Source organism: Conger conger, chromosome 13, assembly GCF_963514075.1.
Source record: "Conger conger chromosome 13, fConCon1.1, whole genome shotgun sequence".
In the NCBI taxonomy this organism is placed as follows: domain Eukaryota; kingdom Metazoa; phylum Chordata; class Actinopteri; order Anguilliformes; family Congridae; genus Conger; species Conger conger.
The window spans coordinates 27,692,976-27,712,445 of NC_083772.1; the positions used below are offsets into that span (position 1 = coordinate 27,692,976).

Consider the following 19,470-nt stretch of genomic DNA (forward strand, 5'->3'; position numbering starts at 1 on the left):
AGGTTGCAGTTGCACACTGAGGACCGGGGTTCTCCAAGTTTGGCTGGCTCTCGTGGAATGGCATAATTGGCTCGTTTTAGGGTTTAGCGGATCGCCGCACACAACAGCACCCCAGCGCCTCGGAACCATGGTCATGAGCATGAGATGAGGCGGCCTGAAGAAGGCGTATTGTTCTCCTTCGGGCCGCCAAGGGACGGGGTGTGGGCGGTGTGTCCCCCAGTGGGCGGGGTGTCCCCCAGCTAACACTAATTGGATTAAATGGGGTACAATTGGCTACCAAATTCGGAAAAAAATCTGAAAAAATCAGATCATTCATGTGTCTGGACAAATAAATATGCAGACGATTTGTCAACATTGATAATGTTTATTTGCGCTTCCTCAATACCTCAATAAATATTGCCCAATTAATTGTAAGTTGTCTGACTGAAATACTTTTGGTTGCCAAGCCTGAAAAAGAGGGAAAGACATCAGCAACTAGGAGCAACTGTGGTCAGAACTTCAACAGTGATGTCCATACAAAATGGACACAAATAGTGCAAATATAGTGCAAATAGTGCAATATAATTGAGTGGAAATATAAATTTTGGTCATGAGCAGGAAAGTTTATTATGAACAGTATGTTTGGCACTGCCTTTCCATTCTGTTACAGCTGGTGAATACATACCACAACCAAACAACAACAAAGCAATTGAGCCAAACAACCCTTTGGAGTACAAATCCCTCTACTTGTTATCACTTAGATTGAACACCATTACTTTAATAAAACTGTTGTAGTGATTCATGCTGATTCATCCTGGCTGTGGAGGTGACAGTAGAAAATTGCTTTATTTGGCACACAGTTTCACATAATTCCCAAATCAATATCTGGCAAGTGTTCATTTTATGTTCAGAAATCAAAATAAGCCCTGTACACCTCTTCTGTTAGACAGAGACAGACAGGTCATTAAGTATGTCTAATCATACTGGATTTATTTGGTTCCCAGGGAACCATCTGTTGGATATCTGAGGGAGTCCTTTCTGAAGTCTTATTCACACAAGGCATTACCTCCCAGAAACAAAAGACAAAAACAAGTCTCCCAAATGAATGAGCTGCACACAGCAACGGAAAACAAGCATACCCAGTTGTGTAGTGATTATAAGATAGGAAGGCAACTGAAGAGAACTTCAGCCACACCTTCACCTCCCCTCTGCTAATCCCTCAGTAAGAGCGCTCTGCAGGCAGGCTTTTCTCTCCAGGGAACTTCTTGTCCCAATCTTGTTACTTTGCTGCTTTTTGGATGAGGACTGAACATGATGCACATCAGAGAAATATAGCAGAAAACACAAACACTGTGATTCAACAATCTTTTATTGGTGGTATTAAATTCCCGAAGAGATATATAAAGATATGGATTTTTTCACTTCAAGAACTATACAGCAGAACATATAGGAAACATTCTAAATACAACCTTCATTACTGATATTTCTTTCTGTGTTTCAGAGAGATTTTGATGGCATTTTCCCCATCATGTGCTTTTTGGTATTTTGCTCAGGCCGAAACAATATTATGAAACATTTAGGGACAAAAATGCAAGCGATCAGACCAAAGCTGGAAGCTAAAATAGCAAAGATCTCCACAGCTACAGTGAACTTTCCAGGTGAACTCACATAAGCTGGTATAAAGGTGATCCAGACTGCACAGAATATGAGCATGCTGAATGTTATTAATTTTGCTTCATTGAAGTTGTCAGGCAGCTTACGAGCCAGAAAAGCTAAAACAAAGCACAATATAGAAAGGAGTCCGATATAGCCCAATACAGCCCAGAACCCAACTGCTGATCCTACATCACATTCCAGAATGATCCTTTCTTTGTAGTGCTTCACGTTCTTGTTGGGGAATGGAGGGGATATTGTTAACCAAAGCACACAAATAAGGACCTGTATAAGAGTGAAAGCAACAATACTTAGTCTCTGCTGGAGAGGCCCAAACCACTTCATGACATTACTGCCTGGAAGTGTAGCCCTGAAGGCCATTAACACCACTATTGTTTTCCCCAGAACACAAGAGATGCAGAGGACAAAGGTGATCCCAAACGCAGTGTGGCGCAGCATACAGGACCACTCAGAGGGCCGGCCGATGAAGGTAAGAGAGCAAAGGAAACACAGTTTCAATGAAAAGACCAGCAGGAAGCTCAGCTCTGAGTTATTGGCTTTCACAATGGGAGTGTCCCTGTGTCTGTAAAACACGGCAGCCACTGTAATGGCCATGCAGACTCCAGTCACCGAACATGCTGCCAGGATGATCCCCAGAACCTCATGGAAGGACAAGAACTCAACAGGCTTGGTTATGCATTTATCCTTCTCAGCATTCGACCAGTAATCGGCTGGACAGGTGATGCAGTCCAGGGAATCTGCACAAGAGAGAAAAGCTCATTGTTTTCTCAATGTGTTATGGATACCCTTAAAAACTTAAAAATAACTCAATTTAAATGCATCAGATCCCGACACAAAATGACTCATTATGTCCCAATTCAGAAGCATGCATACTTTTTCTAATTTAATGACTGTACATTTTATTATATTTGAAATAGACCTCAAAATTAAAGACTTAAAATGGAGAAACACAGTGCTAACTTGACTGTGGCTAATTAAACGTTCTAAAAAAAGAAAAAAAGTTATTAACCTTAATGTTAATATGAGACAGTTATGTTCAGTAACGTTATCAGGTCGTCACTAGATGACACAGACTGGATACAGTACAGCAAAAAAGGGTGGCCTGCTTGGTTGGCGTACATGAACAGAAAACTATTTTAGGTACCTAGTTCATTAGGCTAGTTAACACTAACAAAGTTAGTTCCCTAGGCTAGCCAGCTAGCTCTAGCTACTCAGAAAAATGGCAGTGTCAATGCCACTAGTTAACTAGCCAGCTAGTGGATTTAAATAGTAGTTATACCTTGCTAGCTAGCCAACTGGATGATATGCATTGCTTTAAAGAATTTATAAATAATAATCATAAATTATTCTGTTTTGGCTGTAAAACTTAAAGTGCAATCAAAAAAGTATATATATATATATATATATATATATATATATATATATATATATATATATTTGAACTCTTTTACTGCTTTTACAGGCTTATCGTTCGGTTTTGATTAACGATAAGCCTGTTTAAATATTTAGGAAACTCTTTTGATTGCACTTTTGCACAAGTTTTTAAAAAAGCAATGCAGCGCTTGTTGGATTCTTACGATATAAGCAAGAACATTTTAGAGACATGTGTACATGCGCTTGCCATTTTGAAGTGCAAACTGAAGACACAGCTCTTCAAGCTGCACCACTCCCTGTCCCTCCCTACCTCCCTGTAAACCTTAATTGTCTTTCTGTGATATTTACTTGTGCATTAGGGTGTTTAGTTTGGCTACGTAAGCAGTGTTTGGCTAGGTAAGTGGTTTGTTCATACATTTGCGTGTTGCGGTATTACAATAAAATAAAAAAAACATCTGATGATCAAATAGGCCCTGGTCCTTATCTTTGTTGTGCAGATTTGCAATTTTATGTATTGTGATTTATTTATTTATCATTTATGATGTGTTTTAACCAACCTGTGAAGCCGAAGCCAAATTTCCACAATGGACAATAAAGATTATTATTATTATTATTATGAGAACATGCACTCTCACAAGAACTTAATATGCAAATACCGTGTTGATGGCATACAGTTGGCGTCCTTAAGATTTGACTGAAGACAGCGGAATTATCATTGAAATGGAAAACAATGACACAAACACTAGTACTTTTAAATCATGCATCATTACGCATGGTAGCTAGAAAAACAAGTATTCATTGAACCTCCTGTAAAAACTATGGAAATTAATCACAAAAAAATACAATGTTTTAAGTAAAATGTCTGCATTTGCTGAAAGCCTGAAAAGACACACACACTCACACACCAATGGTTGCCATGCAAGGCACCAACCAGCCCATCCTGACATATTGGTCTTCTGCTGCTGTAGCCTAGCCATTTAGAGGTGGACATGTTGTGTGTTTAGAGATGTTCTTCTGCATACCACTGTTGTAAGGTGTGGGCATTTCTGTCACCTTCCTGTCAGCTTTGTCAGCTTATTAATAACACGTTATTTGCCTGCAGGACTGCTGCTCACTGGATGTTCTTGTTTTCCGCACCATTCTCTGCAAACTCTAGAGACTGTTGTGTGTGAACATCCTGAGATACTCAAACCACCCTGCCTGGCAACAACAATCATTTCATGGTCAAAGTCACTTGGGTCACAATTATTCCCCATTCTGCCATTTGGCCTGAAAAACTGCTGAACCTCTTGACTATATCTGCATGCTTTTCATGCATTCAGTTGCTGCCACATGATTGGTTGATTAATTTGCAATAACAAGCTGGTGTACAGATATACCTAATAAAGTGGTCGCTGAGTGTATATGTTCAAAGTTTATTTATGCTAAATGCAGTATATTTAATTTGCTACATTAAAGGGTTATAATTATTCCTGCTTTTCTGTACCTGAAGCATTACTTATTTCTCCCTCAGAACAGGGCACACAGTCGAAGCAGCAGACAGGCCTTCCTCTCTGCATGGCCTTCCGAGTGCCTGGGGGACAGCTCTCACTGCACACTGACACAGGCACCTTCAAACAAAATTTGTTTGATATTTAAAATCACCGACATGGAGCCAATTTTTACAGGCCACCATATCTGTCTAATGAAATGTCAATGTGAAATTACCTGTGTTTGGCCACCTGCCCATGTAATGTTCTTTTTCATGATGAGCACCTGTCCATCTGGAGCAGATTCATCATAGTGTCCCACAGTCACAAACTCCATGTGCCCATCCTTCACCTGCCAGTTCACCAACTCATAAGTGGCCACTGGATCCCCATTGGCATCAAAGGAGACTTTGTACCCATTCCTGGTGAAGTTCACTTTTTTCAGGTGCTCCGTGACCTGATGGGAGGGAGTCAGAGGACCAGTTAGTAAATCACAAAAAACTGAAAGTTAAATGTTTTCATTAACATCAGCCTGCACTCCATCAAGATACCAGCACAGATCTTTGATTTTATTGAGTTTATTCAGTTTGTGCAGAACTAGAGTCTGATTTGTACCCTATTATTTTTGGATTATTCCACTCAAAAACTATGTTTAAAGTGAGAGATAATGTCATAATGGTTGGCAAAAGCCAAAAAAGACAGGAAATTCACAGACAGGAAGCATCGAGAACATGACAAGGCTTCCAACACACAATGCATTAATACCTATCGTATTAATACTGTAATACATTAATACATTTACTATGGTGGTCTACTTCAAACAACATGTACCACTGGGCAGGCTGCTGAGGATTCAATCAAATATTCTCTTTGAATCAACAACCAATCATTAGCTCTTCTTTAAAACATAGTTTTTTTGTTGAATTTCCTGTCTTTTCCAGCTTTTGCCAACCATTATTACATTATTTCTCACTTTAAACATAGTTTTTGTGTTGAATTTCCAGACTTTTTTTTACCGGAAGGTAATGTAATCATATCTATATAAACAGTGGATGATATCTTGTGTTCTCAGAAAGTGAACCATTTCTAAATCTTCATTGTACAATATTCCACTTGCATTGTGAATAAACTCCACTAATTTTGCCATAATAACTTGAACTATTAATGACTAATATAATTCAAATGTTTGACCATTTAAAAAGAATAGAGAACTGCAAGTAGTTTAAGACTTACCTATCAAATACATAATGGCCCTTACACGTAAACGTCACAGCAGCAAGAGCTTCAATGAAGTAGCCAACAAGCCTTGAACCACATTCTTTTTCACCTTTTCCGGGCCGAGTCAAAAATGAAATAGTTGAAGTTACGGTAATTGTGGCTGATTTTGCTAAACTTTCAGCTACCGTTTAGCTTGTGCCATTGCAAGTGGATTTTTTAAAACATGTTTTAAACCAACTAGTTAGCTAGGTCAGTAAACAAGCGCAAAAAGAAAAGAGATGAAAGAGATGCATGCACTTTACTTTCTGGGGGTGACATGGCTCAGGCAGTAAGAGCAGTCGTCTGGCAGTCGGAGGGTTGCCGGTTTGATCCCCCACCCGGGCTGTGTCGAAGTGTCCCTGAGCAAGACACCTAACCCCTAGATGCTCCTGACGAGCTGGTCGGTGCCTTGCATGGCAGCCAATCGCCGTCGGTGTGTGAATGTATATGAATGTGTATGAATGGGTGAATGAGAAGCATCAATTTTACAGCGCTTTGGATAAAGGCGCGATATAAATGCCAACTATTTACCATCTATAAATTGCTACCCAAGACCATGTAAATATTATGATACTAACGACAACACATGCTAGATGCCGAAAGCTGATACATTCACATATTTCCACAGTGTCAGTCATGTGTGTATGTGCATGTGTGTGTGTGTGTGTGTGTGTGGCAGCAATTATTTCCACAGAGTCAGTCACAGTTGCTGTAGCTTCTGAAATCAGCACCTTTTAATACGACAAATTTATCTTAAAAATATCTGCTTTTTTAGTTACCACTACTATAAATATGTCTGTAATAAGTAAATATAGTGTGGTGCATACACCACTCAGACGCAAACATTAAACCCACCTGCTTTTTGATGATTAAAAATGCTTTAAACTGTATTAACTTGTCTATAAACACTTATATATACTTATAAAATATAAAAATATTTAATTATATGATAATCTGCTAATATAAGTACACAAGTGAATTGCATTCAAAAGTTACATTTTTAAATGAAAATGGAACTCTAGTAAGCTCATTGGGCCAGGGGGTGCATTGTTTTGTTATTTAAATATGTTGGTATGTAGTGGTGTTCATGATCACATCTTGGCAGGTGTTCCAGGACATGTAGAATCTTAAAAAAATAAAGACCACCTGCCATATTTAAAAATGCATCCATCTAATCCTACATCAGTTTCACCCTTCTTCCCTCCATTGGACTTACATGGCACTGCATGTGGTGAAACGTATGTAGGGTTGCGTGAGCATATTACGTTTTTTCTTTCCAGGTTGCCGTTAAAATAACAAAGTTAAAAAAACAAGGATAAAAACAAGAAAGTAAGACTTTTTTTCATTGTGATCGAGGGTCTGTTGTTTTTTTTCATTTACTAACAGTTATGGTTAGGATTTGGAGAGCTCCATCGCAAGATCATTTCAATAGCTGCTCACTACACAGGTTAGCTAAATATAATATAACTAGCCACGTGACCAACCAACCATACGTTAAGCCTACTGTTAAAATTAGCTAACGTTACAGCATGATTGAAGACAGTTACTAGCTAGCTCTGCCTATATTGTCAGCTATGATAGCTATCCATGTAATTAATGTAGTGGCAGGCAGTGAACAAGAATGAACTGAATGAAAATGGTCTCATGCCAGGATGTGCTACCTGTTGTTAGCTGAAAATCAGGAGATAACGTTAGAATGCAATGTAGTCCACTGTTGTTGGACATTGCCTTAATGCTTTACAGGACTTAATAACATAGCTAGCTAGCTAGAAGTTGCCTTTATAGCGAAATTGTCCTATGTAATGTTACACATGCAATTAGCTAGTAAACTTAATGTTTATTTTTCCACCAAGCCCATATAGACTAGCTAGCTAAGCATAGAAGCATAGAGCTAGCTAGCTATCCCAACAAGACACACCGATAGAAATTTGATGGCTAGAATAGCTACAGACTAACCAGAGATGCTGTTTTTTGTGGTATAAAGGATGTTCCCCATTTATCCAGGGTCAGACATAATGTTCCTTAGATATTTTGCAAAATCAGATGTAGGAGAGATAAGATAAACAGAAAGGATGTCAATACCGAAAGAAGATTAAGAGGCTTCAAGGGCCTTCCTGATTATAGAACAAATAATTTATCGGATAGATTCAAAGGACTAACAGTGGAGGAGTTAAATGATGAATTACACTCAGCTATTAGCTGGATGTCCTTTGTAGATCCCTTAAGGCGCCGCGGAGAGGGGCACCTGAAGAGTGTGTTGAGATGGTGGAGGGCACTAACTTCTGGCTTGTATGAAGTCAAAGTGTGGAGGAAGTCAAGGAGAGACTATGAAATTGAAACAGACACCAGTGATGAATAGGTTCCTTAAAAAAATACAAAAAAGCTAGTGTTTTTCCACTCGTATATTGAGATGGTGGAAACTCCCAACCGGAGGGGCACATGAGATAAAGTATTGGGGAAATTTCCTTTGAGGTATGAGAAAATGACAGTGAGACAAACAAAAGTAATGAATATGGTCATTAAAAAAGTTGCATAAGAGATAAATGTCTTCCTACTCGGTATATTGGGGACATTTCTTATCAAAAAAAAGGTACACTTTTATACGAGCTAAGGATATATAAGGAGTGAGCTTTAAGACGTTAAAAAGCAGAGAAAAAATAAGAAGAAAGAAGGAGAGAAGAAAAAACCCTCTTAGAATTTCGCTGTTGAAGATATCTATGGGCTGTTGAAGAGAGAGCAACGCAGGACAGCTGTAGTCAAGCTGGAGTGGCGCGCTCCCTCTGCGCGCCACTCCAGGATCTGGATATGGAGAACAGAGTGATGTACGCGGTGCGGACTTAGCCCAAGAGTCGTGGCAACAGGACTGATGTTGAAAGAGCAACGCAGAACAACTATAATCAAGCTTGAGTGGTAATTATAATCTATATTACTTGTAGAAGTAGGAAAAGTAATACATAGAAGTAATCTTTATTTTTATGTTTTTTATTTTTCATTAAGGTACTATATAAGGTAGAAAAATGTTGAGAAGTTTTTAGAGTTTAGATAAATATAATATTCTAGGAATAGTTTATTTTAAACGTCCAGAAGGGGGAGCTATAGGATAAGGCTAAGGCCAAAGAGGATGGGTATTTGAGGGGTGTACCTTGAATTTTAACATCATGGTGGAAAGGTAAATTAGAAAGAGCTAAAGGGGTATATGTAACTTGCATGTGATCAGCAAACTGAAAGATGATATATATCCTGTAATCTGTATAACTCTATTCTTTTGATTGATTATAATAAAGTATATCTTACTATAATCATATGTGATAAAGATTATTTTAGAGGAATACATTGAATACAGGACATCGTATACCAGATTTGCATCACACCCTTCACTTCGAGACTGGGCTGGAAGTTCAGTAGAACCTACCAGGGCTCCAGAACGTCCGGAGTACTTCAGTTCGTCCCCGAGACACCTCATGGTGAGGTACTGCTCGTGGGAACGTGAGGTCTGAGCTCGGCAAGGGGTCCGTGGCTCACGACAAAGTATAAATAGATAAATGGCTAGGGAAGTAACACATTAGTTGGTGTAAGAATTTTTTATTTATTTAAGTTGACTAGCATAATTATAGTTTTGGACAGTTGTATCGCTAGCTACTTGTAATGAACAAGATAGTTAGCTATGAAAAGCTTAGGCATAGGCTACGTTTCACTAATGTACAGAAATGTTTCTGAATTAGCATATGTGAGATGCACTCGACAATAGCCAAGAACATGAAACTGTTACAGTACACGGTGTTGAGATCGGACACATTGGGATTCTGTGATTAGCCTATGGAGCTGGTCAAACCGGTCAACCAGCTGTTTCAAAACCTAGCCCAAGGTGTGTGTTTTTCAGCAGGGGCTGATATTGGCTTTCGAAGATGGACAGGGATGTAACGTCATACAAGCAACAAGATAACGATGCGGATCTGGTCTCGTTTGGTTGTAGCCTATCGAGATGGCAAAGTATACCTTTGAAATACACACAAGCTAAATGACACAAAAAACACTGCCTGCTATTCACTCTCTTGAATGTCAAGAGGCACCATTTTGGCTACATATGACTCTGGCAATGTATAATCCGTATGTTCTGTGAGGCAGGTGGCTTGCAGTTGTGCAATGCCATACATTATAGAGTCACTGGCTAACAGACAAGCTAACTTTTCACTATTCATTTCCAACCTCGTTCTCAAAATATACATTTTAATAACATGAAAACCCGATTTTAAGAAAAGGTACTAGTCCGTTTGAAAGTAGGACGTGTTCTAATTAGGTGAGAAACTGTAAAACGCTTTAAAAAGTTTGTAGAAGAGCGCAAAGATAACTCTTATGAAAATGCTAATATTTTCACTCATCTATTGAATGAAAGCTACAAAACTGAACAGCAAAACGATGAGGCTGGCGATTTTTGTGTTTTGCATGCAACTGTGGTTTGGACATTATCTAACGACCATGCCTCTGTTTATGATACATTCAACAAATACAAAATGAATTGTATATATTACATACAACATTAATTCCTACACTCAAAGGGATTTGTGGGTGACACTATCATTGAGTGACTATGAATGGACAAATATGACGAATTATGTATAGGTGAGCATTTCATTAGGTATTTATTAGACTTATTTTTTAGACTTCTACTGCTTAAGCCTATCCACTTAGAGTTATGATACCTTGTGTGTTCAGAGATTCTCTTCTGCATACCACTGTTGTAATGTTCATTCTGTTCATTGTTGTCATGTGTGGTTATTTGCGTCACTGTCACCTTCCTGTCAGCTTTGACCAGTCTGGCCATTCTCCTGACTTCCCTCATTAACAAGACATCTGGATTTTTTTGTTTTTTGCACCATTCTTTACAAACTGTGAGTGAAAATCCCTGGAGATCAGCAGTTTCTGAGATACTTAAACAACCCTGTCTGCCACCAACAATCATTCCATGGTCAAATCACATTTTTTCCCCATTCTGATGGTTGATGTGAACATTAACTGAAGCTCCTTACCCGTATTGACATGATTGCATGCATTGCACTGCTGCCACATGATTCACTGATTAGATAATCACATGAATAAGTAGGTGTAATAAAGTAAAAATGTTCATAATAAAGTGCTCAGTGTGTGCATAAGTGCATTTGAATGACTTGTCAAGTCATTGCTCCAAACTAGCAAATAAAGCTTGACAGCAGCTGCCCTAACAATACCCTTATCTATTGTAGTTGAAAGATCAGGAAATTGATTGTTTACCTGCCCTGGCTGAATCTGGATACCTGTGTTGCAGTGCGATTCATCAGTGCAGATGATGCTGTGCATGGCATGGGCTATTGCATACACAGCCTTGTAAACCATGTTGGAGATGCGCAGCTGGGATGTGTCTGTGTAGGGATTTTGCAGGTCTCCCAGATTCTGTTTTCCATCACATGGTTTCAGGCTTGGTGGAGTCTGAATTCCCCCCAGGCTGCAGCCAAAAGCACTCTCCCAGAACTTAGTAAGGATGGGTGAGTCGGAAACCTGTGCTGGCCCCAGGTCCAGCAGGAAGTTTTGCAGCCCTGGAATGACCGAGCGGGGAATTCCAAAGCCGATGGCACCGGCGAACAAACGGAACTGCAACAACTTGTGGTTAGTAACCCAGGCCTCACTCCCAATCCACTGTAGTGGGGGCAGTGCCTTGCCTTCCAGCTCTGACAGCAAGACCAGCAAGTCACCCGAGGCAATGAATGCCACAATGACGCGGGCCGTGGACCTGCGGATGACCTCTGCTACGCGTCGGACCTTTGCGTGGCGGTTGGTCCTATAAATGGCCTCGGAGTACTCCACACAGATGCCCTCTGCCTGCGCTGCCTGCAGGAAGGCGGCCATCCCATTGTTCCCGTAGTCTGAGTCACTTCGCAATGCCCCAATCCAAGTCCAGCCAAAATGCTTGACTAGTCTAGCCAGGGCAGCTGCCTGGAAGTAGTCACTAGGAATGGTCCTGGAGAAGGTGGGGAACTGCAGCTTGTCACTCAGACAAGCACAGGTGGCAAAATGGCTCACCTATGGCTCCATGAATGAAAGGTGCACATATTAAACAGGGCAGGTAATTTTATTCAAACCAAGAATATATCAATATATGTCCACCTAGCCACCTACTTATCTGTCTATTTGGCATTAATACACCACTGCTGTGCACAAATTCCTGTATCCATTTGGCAAATTCAATCTCTTTAGAAGGAATCTTGACTGCAAGAAATATTGTGGCTACACTGGGAAATTATGGTAAATTTACATGTCTATTCACAGAGACAGTAAGGAGTAAGACCAATTTGCCATAAAAACAGCAGGCCTACGATAGAAAAATATTTTTCATGTGTCTCTTGGATACAGAAAGACACAATATCAACACAATATTCAAAACAGTATATTCATGGCTCATCTCTACATTTATTTCAAATACATTTTTGAATGCAAGGATTATATCATAATAATTTATCACAACATGCAGTGGAGGACTGGGCGGGAGGAGCTCACCAGGGGGATGCCGAGGGGACCGAGAAGTCTGGACATGGCGATAGAAGGAGTGGAGCTAGACTCGCCCACAACAGCGTGGACAGTGGCAGACTTTGAGCAGGACTGGTTTTGAAAGAAGAACGGCTCAATGCCATTGGCCAACTGGAATGCCACCTTCAAAGCCACTGGCACAGAGGAGCAAATGTCATGGATCTGGTAGCCCAGAGTTACACCTGGCAGGAGCTCTGAACTGTTGTTGATCTCCTTGATGGCAAAAACCATGGTTCTTGCAAAGCGCAGTTCCCGGAAAGCCAAACTGTTGCAAACAACAATATGAAGAGTCACAAACATTGACATAAACATGACGGAACATGCAACAAGGTGTGAAATTTCTTTTAAGCGCACATATGTCATATTTAGATTTAAATATGTGTGGGACCTTACCTTGATATACCATGAAGATCAACAAATTATGGTATAAGGTAATATTGGAGTTGTAATAAATAAAATATATAGATGGACAGGGACTGTTTCGAATTACAGAACATATTTCTAAAGTTGCAATTTTTCTCTTAACCCCTTTTCTCTTAACCCCTTGAATTCGGATCTTCACTGTTCCTGCAACCAGGGTGAGAGGATGCAACAAACTATTTGTTCCAGTTTCATTACAAAGCGAAGCACAAAAAGTAAAAGCAAGTGCCACCATTACCATGTAGTTTGAATTCTTGTTTAATTTTACCAAGCTACTATCTACTATCAATATCTGGGTCTAAATATGCAATAAATATAGAATCTTACCATTGGTTTTACACAGAGATGTCCCTTTCAAGATTCATTCATTGTCTTGAACAATCAGTTTTTGAAACAAACACGCAAATAGTAAGTGGGGGTAGGCATTTACATCAGACACACATGGCACCCCAGTTGCTATTTACACCATGGTAAAATCATTTCAGTTAATTCTGCTTGATTGTGAACTGTTTTACCTAGTAATGGACAGTACACACTATGAATTTACTCAGTCATCTACATATAACGTTATGAACTAATATACAGGCATACAAGTCTTAATTTTTGTTTTCCTCCTATGCATGCAGGGTTGTCTTAACTAATCAGCCCAAGTGTTTAAAGGTGTGCTGCTCCCCACAGTATGATGCCGAGACTGGGAGCACATGCCGAGAGTGTGGTTTGTACTTAGGTTTTTGTTTTGTCTGCGCCCGGGAAGACAGTACTGAAAAGAGTAGCAATCTTGATTTTGTTTATTTCGTTTTTGCCAGGAAGGGGAAGGGTGAAGGCTTTGAAATAATTTGTTTTTGTGTTAGTGTACAGTTGTGTTCAAGAAAATAGCAGTACAACATCAGTAACCTGATGACCCACTGTTATTAGTTGCACAGCAAATACTTTACTTGTAGATGTAGTAGTGTAATGGAAAAACAGCTGACCCAACTGTCATGACATGCACGCTGCTTGTTCTGAATAATTGACTCATTCATTGAAAGGGGCATGTTCAAAATAACAGCAGTGTGGAGTTAAGATAATTCATTAATTCTCTGAAAAAACTGGTGTCATTAATTGTCTTTTATTAAGGAAGAAGGGAAGCAAATGTTTCACACATTGTTAGAAAATATATTTCCTTCTAAATTTCTAAGTAAAATGGGCTGTTCCAAACATTGTTAAGAGGAACAATGTCATTTGATTAAAAAGTTGATTGGAGAGGGGAAAACATATAAAGAAGTGCAGCAAATAATTGGATGCTCAGCTAAAATGATCCCAAATGCTTTAAAATGGCAACAAAAACCTGAAACAAGCGGAGGAAAACAAGCAACTACTGTTAAAACAGATTGAAGAATTGCCAGAATGCCAAAGATTCAGCCATTCATCAGCACCAGAAAGATCAAAGATGATCTACAATTACTTGTAATTGCTGTTACAGTCAGAAGACATTTGATTGAAGTTAAGCTATCAGCAAGAAGCCCCCGTAAAGCACCATTGTTGAAAAAAATGGCATGTGCAGAAGCAAAATGTCATGTGCCATTTGCCATCGATTGGCCCTAAGAGAAATGGCGTAACATTCTGTGGACTGATGAGAGTAAAATTGCTCTTTTCGGGTCTAGTGGTCGTAGTTTGTTCATCCTGGGCTAAAATTCCTGTTTCTAGGTTGACTCGATGCAACGCAGATGTGCAGCAGTTAATGAAAACAATGGTTATGCAACTAAACATTAGTTTAAACTGAAGTTAAATCTTGAAAGAGAGTTTGAAGAGAAAATTGTCGACACTGCCATTTTTTGAACGGACTAATATTCCTTTTCTTTGATTCTTTGATTTCTTTGAATGTGTAATGTTTCCACTACATTTGAAATATTGAACTAAAAGCTGTGAAAAGATATTTCTTTTTTGCACTTTATTCACTGCTATTTATTTGAACACAACTGTCGGTGTGCTCTCTCTCTCCTTGTGGCAAAATACAGTGCAATCCCGGTCCTGCCGCATCTCCCTCCCAGGATTGTTACATTGTTGTATCACAGTTACATTTCACAACATATTTCGTCCATATTTATGTTTAGGCATCTCCAGATTTTGAACATATGGCAGTCCACACAGTGGCTTCCGCATTGTATGTTCTTCCTCCCTTCACTGACCTCCCTGTACAGCGCGGCGCTTTGGGTCGGCTGGTGTAGTTGTGCTCAGTGGTGGTCACATAGCTGTGGATGGTAAAAACTCCTCCGATCACAAAGTCCCCAGGCTGGGATAAAGAAGCAGGCCATGGGGTGCCCAGCAGTGTGCATCCAGACCCTGAATTTCCCTTTACCAGAGTGAGAGCTCCAGCCACCAGTGCCAGAACCAGCATGATGCTCATCATCTTCATGCTTTGAGGTCAGGATATGGCACTCTCTCATGTTTAAATACCCTGCTGCAGCACAGCCCCCTGGGCTTATATAGAGGAAGAGGCATTACCTTCTTGGTGAAATGCATGTATGAGTTGCAATATGTTTTTTTACAAAATGACCTGTCATGGTTCCATGGTTCCATTCTTTTGTCTAAAATCCTCATAAGATTCTTCTCACCACACATGCACAGAAAACCACACACAACAGTAAAAGTGAACTGTGGAGTGTACACGCACAGACACTAAGATGCAGTAATAATCTCTGTCAGTCGACTCCTGCTTCAGAATGGCCATTTTATATAATTAGACTCCAGATGTTTTGTCAAATGTTACAAAATTCATATTTACAGTCCACAAAATGAACTGAAATTATTACATTAGAAAACAATGATGAAAAAGTAATGGCAAATTAACATATTTCAAGCTGCTATGTTTTTTTGACAATTATCTGTTGATTAAACACTCAGTGATCACTTCATTAGGTTTATTTATTAGACTTATTCTGTTGTAGCCTATCCACTTAGGGTTATGATGCATTGTGTGTTCAGAGATGCTCTTCTGTTGTAATGTTAATTCTGTTAATTGTTGTAATGTGTGGTTATTTGCGTTACCATCACCTGTCAGCTTTGACCAGTCCGGCCATTCTCCTCTGACTTCTCTCATTAACAAGGCATTTTTGGTCGCAGAACTGCTGCTCACTGAGAGCAAACTCGAGAGACTGTTGTGCAAGAAATTCCAGGAGATCACTAGTTTCATAGACACCCAAACCACCCTGTCTATCACCAACAACCAAAGTCAAAATCACTTACATCACATTTCTTCCACATTCTGAGATTTGGTCTGAACAGCAGATGAACCTTTTCACCACATCTGCAAGCTTTTATGCATTTAGTTTCTGCCAGATGATTGGCTGATTAAATATTTGAATTAACAAGCTGGTGCACAGGTCTACATAATAATGTGATCACTGAGTGTACAAAACACAAAGAAAATGTCAGATCTTGAAGCTTGCTAATTCTCTGATCTGTGAGTTGTGTCCTCCAGGGTCCCTCGCCACCTTAATGCATATTTTTTGGGATTGCTTGACTGCAAATCAGTTTTGGAACCAAGTGGCCGCAACTTGTTAACAGAGTTATGTCATGATGTCCCAGAGTATTCATTTTGAAGAAAAATTTTAAACTTGATTTATCTCTACCTCAAAAATGCTTATGGTTGGCTGGCATCACTGCAGCTAAAAAGATGCTTGTGCAAAGATGAAAGCCACTGTACTCTTTGTCCTGGTTTCATTGGGAACACAGGCAAAAAAGGAAGATAAACTGACTTTGGATAAAAACATTTGGTCAACGAATAATAATAAATAAAGCAGAATGTGCCACATTATTCTAATTTTGGTGACTGAATTGGAAGCAAATGAGGCTCACAGTAGTGGAAAAGAGCAAAATATAGCTGAGGGAAATGGGGAAGAAGGAAACACATTCACGCAAGACAAACTAAGAAGAAGGATCACAGCAGAAAGCATCCAAGAAGCTTGATGCGGGTTTGTAATTGCTCTATCTGCACTTTAAGACTAGTCGTTGTTGTACTGTGAATCCAAATGGAATATGTATTTCATAGCATATTGTTTTTCTCCCATAGGTTCAGAAAGAGGATCTCCCTGGGGAGCTCAGCCAGCAAAGACCAAAAAAACAAGACCACAGTGAGCATCGTCACTGCCCTCAGTTACTGACTTGGCCCTGGGGTTGGGAGCCATGCTTGAGCGACACATGGACTGGACATGGAGAAGTGTTCTCAAAGCTGATGCAGAGGCTGCATAGTAAGTTGGTGATATAATTTTACATTACATTACATTATTGGCATTTGGCAGACACTCTTATCCAGAGCGACGTACAGTGATTAGACTAAGCAGGAGACAATCCTCCCCTGGAGCAATGCAAGGGCCTTGCTCAAGAGCCCAACGGCTGTGCGGATCTTATTGTGGCTACACCAACCTTCCATGTCCCAGTCATTTACCTTAACCACTACGCTACAGGCCAAGTATATTCAAACTATATTTAAATCATATTTACATTCATAAATGTACAGTCAGGTCCAGAATTATTTGCACCCTTGATAAACAAGAAAAGGTTGCATATAATAAACAACACATCATAATATATACATTATGTTCTAATATATGGGAAAACTACTGTATATTATTTTATTTCAATGCATTATTGTCATGTGTCAATGGTTTTTATTAAAGGTCCCATATTGTGTAGTTTTCCAGTGTTTTACGTCCGGTCCTGATATCCAAAAGAAGGCATTTGTGTGGTTTTAAGTACCAAAAACAATCTCTAGTTTTAAATGTCCATTCTCCAGCGCCTCTCATGTGCTTTATCAGGAACAGGCTGTTTTAGCTGCTGTGTCTTTAAGGCATATTGACAAACCACGGTTCTGATTGCTTGATTAGCTCAAACTAACTGAATGCTGTCTGTGCCAAGTGCTTGGATATGTTCTGCCTACAAGGTGAGCAAACAAGCACATCGTTGTGCACTGAAAGCTCTGGAGGCACTGAAGGAAAAATGGTTGAGCAAATCAATGGAATGCAAATATCAAATGACATCATAGCCAATTTCATTATTGACAGTATGCCTGGCATTACCTCTTTGATAGGGCTGCTTAATACATTTTAACCACAATGATCAATCAGTCTCATGAACCTCGTACTTGAATACACCTTCAGGTGCTACTTGGACACGTCATTAGTGATGGACCCAGGGTCATAGGGTGTTTTGGGTCTTTAATCATTAGACACCCTGGGGGTGATCAGTCCCCGGCTTGTGTCCAAGTGGCGCACTACTCCACGGATCCCCCCTAAGGATCCACAGACACCGCAAAGCCTTTTATCCAGTCTCCAGGATGTTCTTGATGGCTCTCCTAGACTGCAGCCCTTTCACTCCAAGGAGTTTGAAAACTCGCTGTAGTGAGTGGTCAGCAAAGCCCCGGCACCCAACTTCAACTGGCTCACACTGCGCTTTCCAGCCGTTGCTCCAGCCTTCTGTGATGAGTTCCGCATATTTGGCCCTCTTGCACTCGTTGGCCTCTTCAATCCAGTCCTCCCAGGGGACAGTCAGTTCCGGGAGTACCACTTGCTTAGTAGACTCTGATGTTAACACTATATCTGGGCAGAGTGAAGTGGTTGTGATGTTAACAGGGAACTTGAGCTGCCTTCCTAAGTCGACTTTGAGCTGCCAGTCCCGAGCCCTCCTGAGGAGCTAGGCTGATGTTGTGGCTTCTGCCCAGCTCTGATGAAGGTCATGGACTGTTTGGGGGCGAGCTGGGTCTTGCTGTTCTGAATTGCTGAGCAGATTGAGTCAGCCAAAGACCTTAGGACCTGGTCATGGCGCCAGCGGTATCACCCATTCCTGCAGAAATGACTTTAGCATCAGCAGAGTCCCTGTACATCATCATGTCTGGATCAAGTGACTTTAAACTCCTCTACTAGGCCGCTGAAAGGGAGGTGCAGCTTGGTGGAATGACCATAGAGGGCAGTGCTGCTTGAGGACCGAGGGAGCCCCAACCACCTCCGGAGAAACTGGCTGATGGTCTTCTGTATTGCCTCCACCGTTAACATTGGCATCTTGTAGACTAGAAGGGGCCAGAGTAACCTTAGCATGCTGGTACATCCAGGCTTTGAATTTTCCTGGGAGTCCTGATTTGTCAATGGCCGTGAGCCAGGATGTCAAGTCGCTCCTGGTTTGTTGTAGATCAGCTGAGTCCTTAAGGGAGCTGTCAAATATTTTATCCAGGCTCGACAGGTTTTCAGTCACCGTCCACTCTGCCCTTGATCAGGAACAGAGACCTGGACTTAGCTGGCTTGAAGCTCATCCTTGACCATGAGATTACCTCCTCAAGCCCCTGTAGGAGCCATCTACACCCAGGAATGGATCTTGTCATCACTGTTCAGTCATCCATAAAAGCTCTTATGGGGGGCTGCTGAGTACCAGATCTTGACATAGGCCCTCTACATTCCACCTCCGCTGACTTAATCATGTTCTTGGCCAAAGAGAAGTGTGACACCGAGATTGTGCAGCCGGTAATTATGCCCTTCTCCAGTTGATGCCAGGCAGATGTTAGTTGCCCAGACACTCTCGAGCTGAAGTTGTTATAGTAATTCATAATGAGGTTGCAGATCATTTTTGGAACATGGTGTTTTGTTAGTGCTGCTTCGACAAGCTTGTGCAGGATGGATCCAAAGACGTTGGTTAGATCTAGCCAGAGAGACTCCCCCCTTCTGAACTAAGGTGTCTATATATTCGTTCTTCAAGAGAAACTCTTAGTCGT

At 40.5% G+C, this 19,470-nt stretch overlaps 1 protein-coding gene across 1 annotated transcript; it reads right to left on the reverse strand.

Annotated features, from left to right (window-relative positions):
• Positions 1-1,476: 1,476 nt before the first annotated feature.
• Positions 1,477-15,009, reverse strand: LOC133108490 (extracellular calcium-sensing receptor-like). The gene is made up of 6 exons (XM_061218055.1): positions 14,900-15,009; positions 12,282-12,576; positions 11,022-11,807; positions 4,735-4,953; positions 4,514-4,637; positions 1,477-2,390 (listed from the first exon to the last, which is right to left on the reverse strand). Exons 2-6 carry the CDS (start codon positions 12,540-12,542, stop codon positions 1,477-1,479), a joined length of 2,304 nt encoding a protein of 767 aa, XP_061074039.1. The 5' UTR covers positions 12,543-12,576; positions 14,900-15,009.
• Positions 15,010-19,470: the final 4,461 nt, after the last annotated feature.